This window comes from Nanorana parkeri, unplaced genomic scaffold (genome assembly GCF_000935625.1).
Source record: "Nanorana parkeri isolate BGI_ZX_2015 unplaced genomic scaffold, ASM93562v1 scaffold323, whole genome shotgun sequence".
NCBI lineage: Eukaryota > Metazoa > Chordata > Amphibia > Anura > Dicroglossidae > Nanorana > Nanorana parkeri.
Genome location: NW_017306591.1, coordinates 32,772 through 33,402, shown reverse-complemented (window position 1 = coordinate 33,402; position 631 = coordinate 32,772). Strand labels below are relative to the sequence as shown.

General features: G+C 59.6%; 1 protein-coding gene across 1 annotated transcript in view; it reads right to left on the bottom strand.

Moving 5' to 3' along the window:
- Window positions 1–631, bottom strand: part of LOC108788406 (aflatoxin B1 aldehyde reductase member 2-like) — an 11,828-nt gene that overhangs the window by 6,753 nt on the left and 4,444 nt on the right. The window contains exon 2 of the mRNA XM_018558165.1: window positions 511–628. Within this exon, the coding sequence (XP_018413667.1) occupies window positions 511–628 (118 nt within the window). The remainder of the gene's footprint in view (window positions 1–510; window positions 629–631) is intronic.

Genomic DNA, 631 nt, shown 5'->3' with positions numbered 1-631 from the left:
GCCTCGTATCACCGGGGGAGGGGTAAATCATTTACATCTTCAACCACTTTATTGCAGCGCCGGGGTCCCAAGTCTGACTGACGGGTCAAAGTGCGCGGCGCCATCCGGTGTGTGGGAGCCGCGAGCGAGCAGGCGATGTCACCTACACATGCTGATTCTGGAGAAACAGTCATGTGACCTGCTCGCCGCGACCATACATGTAACCAATCCGCAGCTTCTACTGGATACACCGGAAGTCAGCTGATCACATGACATCTGATTCCGCACCCAGGACACACACCAAAGTCTTCCTGGTTCCATGTAGAATTTGGGGTGACAGGTCCACAGTTGCCCCCGGCAACCAAACTGCGCTGAAAACAAGCAATCTGATCGGTTGTCATTGGCAACAGCACCACTGCAGCTCTTATAGCCCCACCCCTGCAGAGCCATACATGCCACACGTGACCAGCTCCGCTATAGCCAACAGCCCCGCCCCCCCGCTTGGCCAGGCTGAACCCCGCCCCCACTTACCTCCGGCTCCCAGGCTCAGCCCCCCAAGCACTTTCTCGGTCTCGCCGTCGGCGTACATGTGTGCGGTGTCCAGCTCGTCGTGCCCGCGCCTCAGGAACTCCCGCACCGCCTCCCCGCTCTG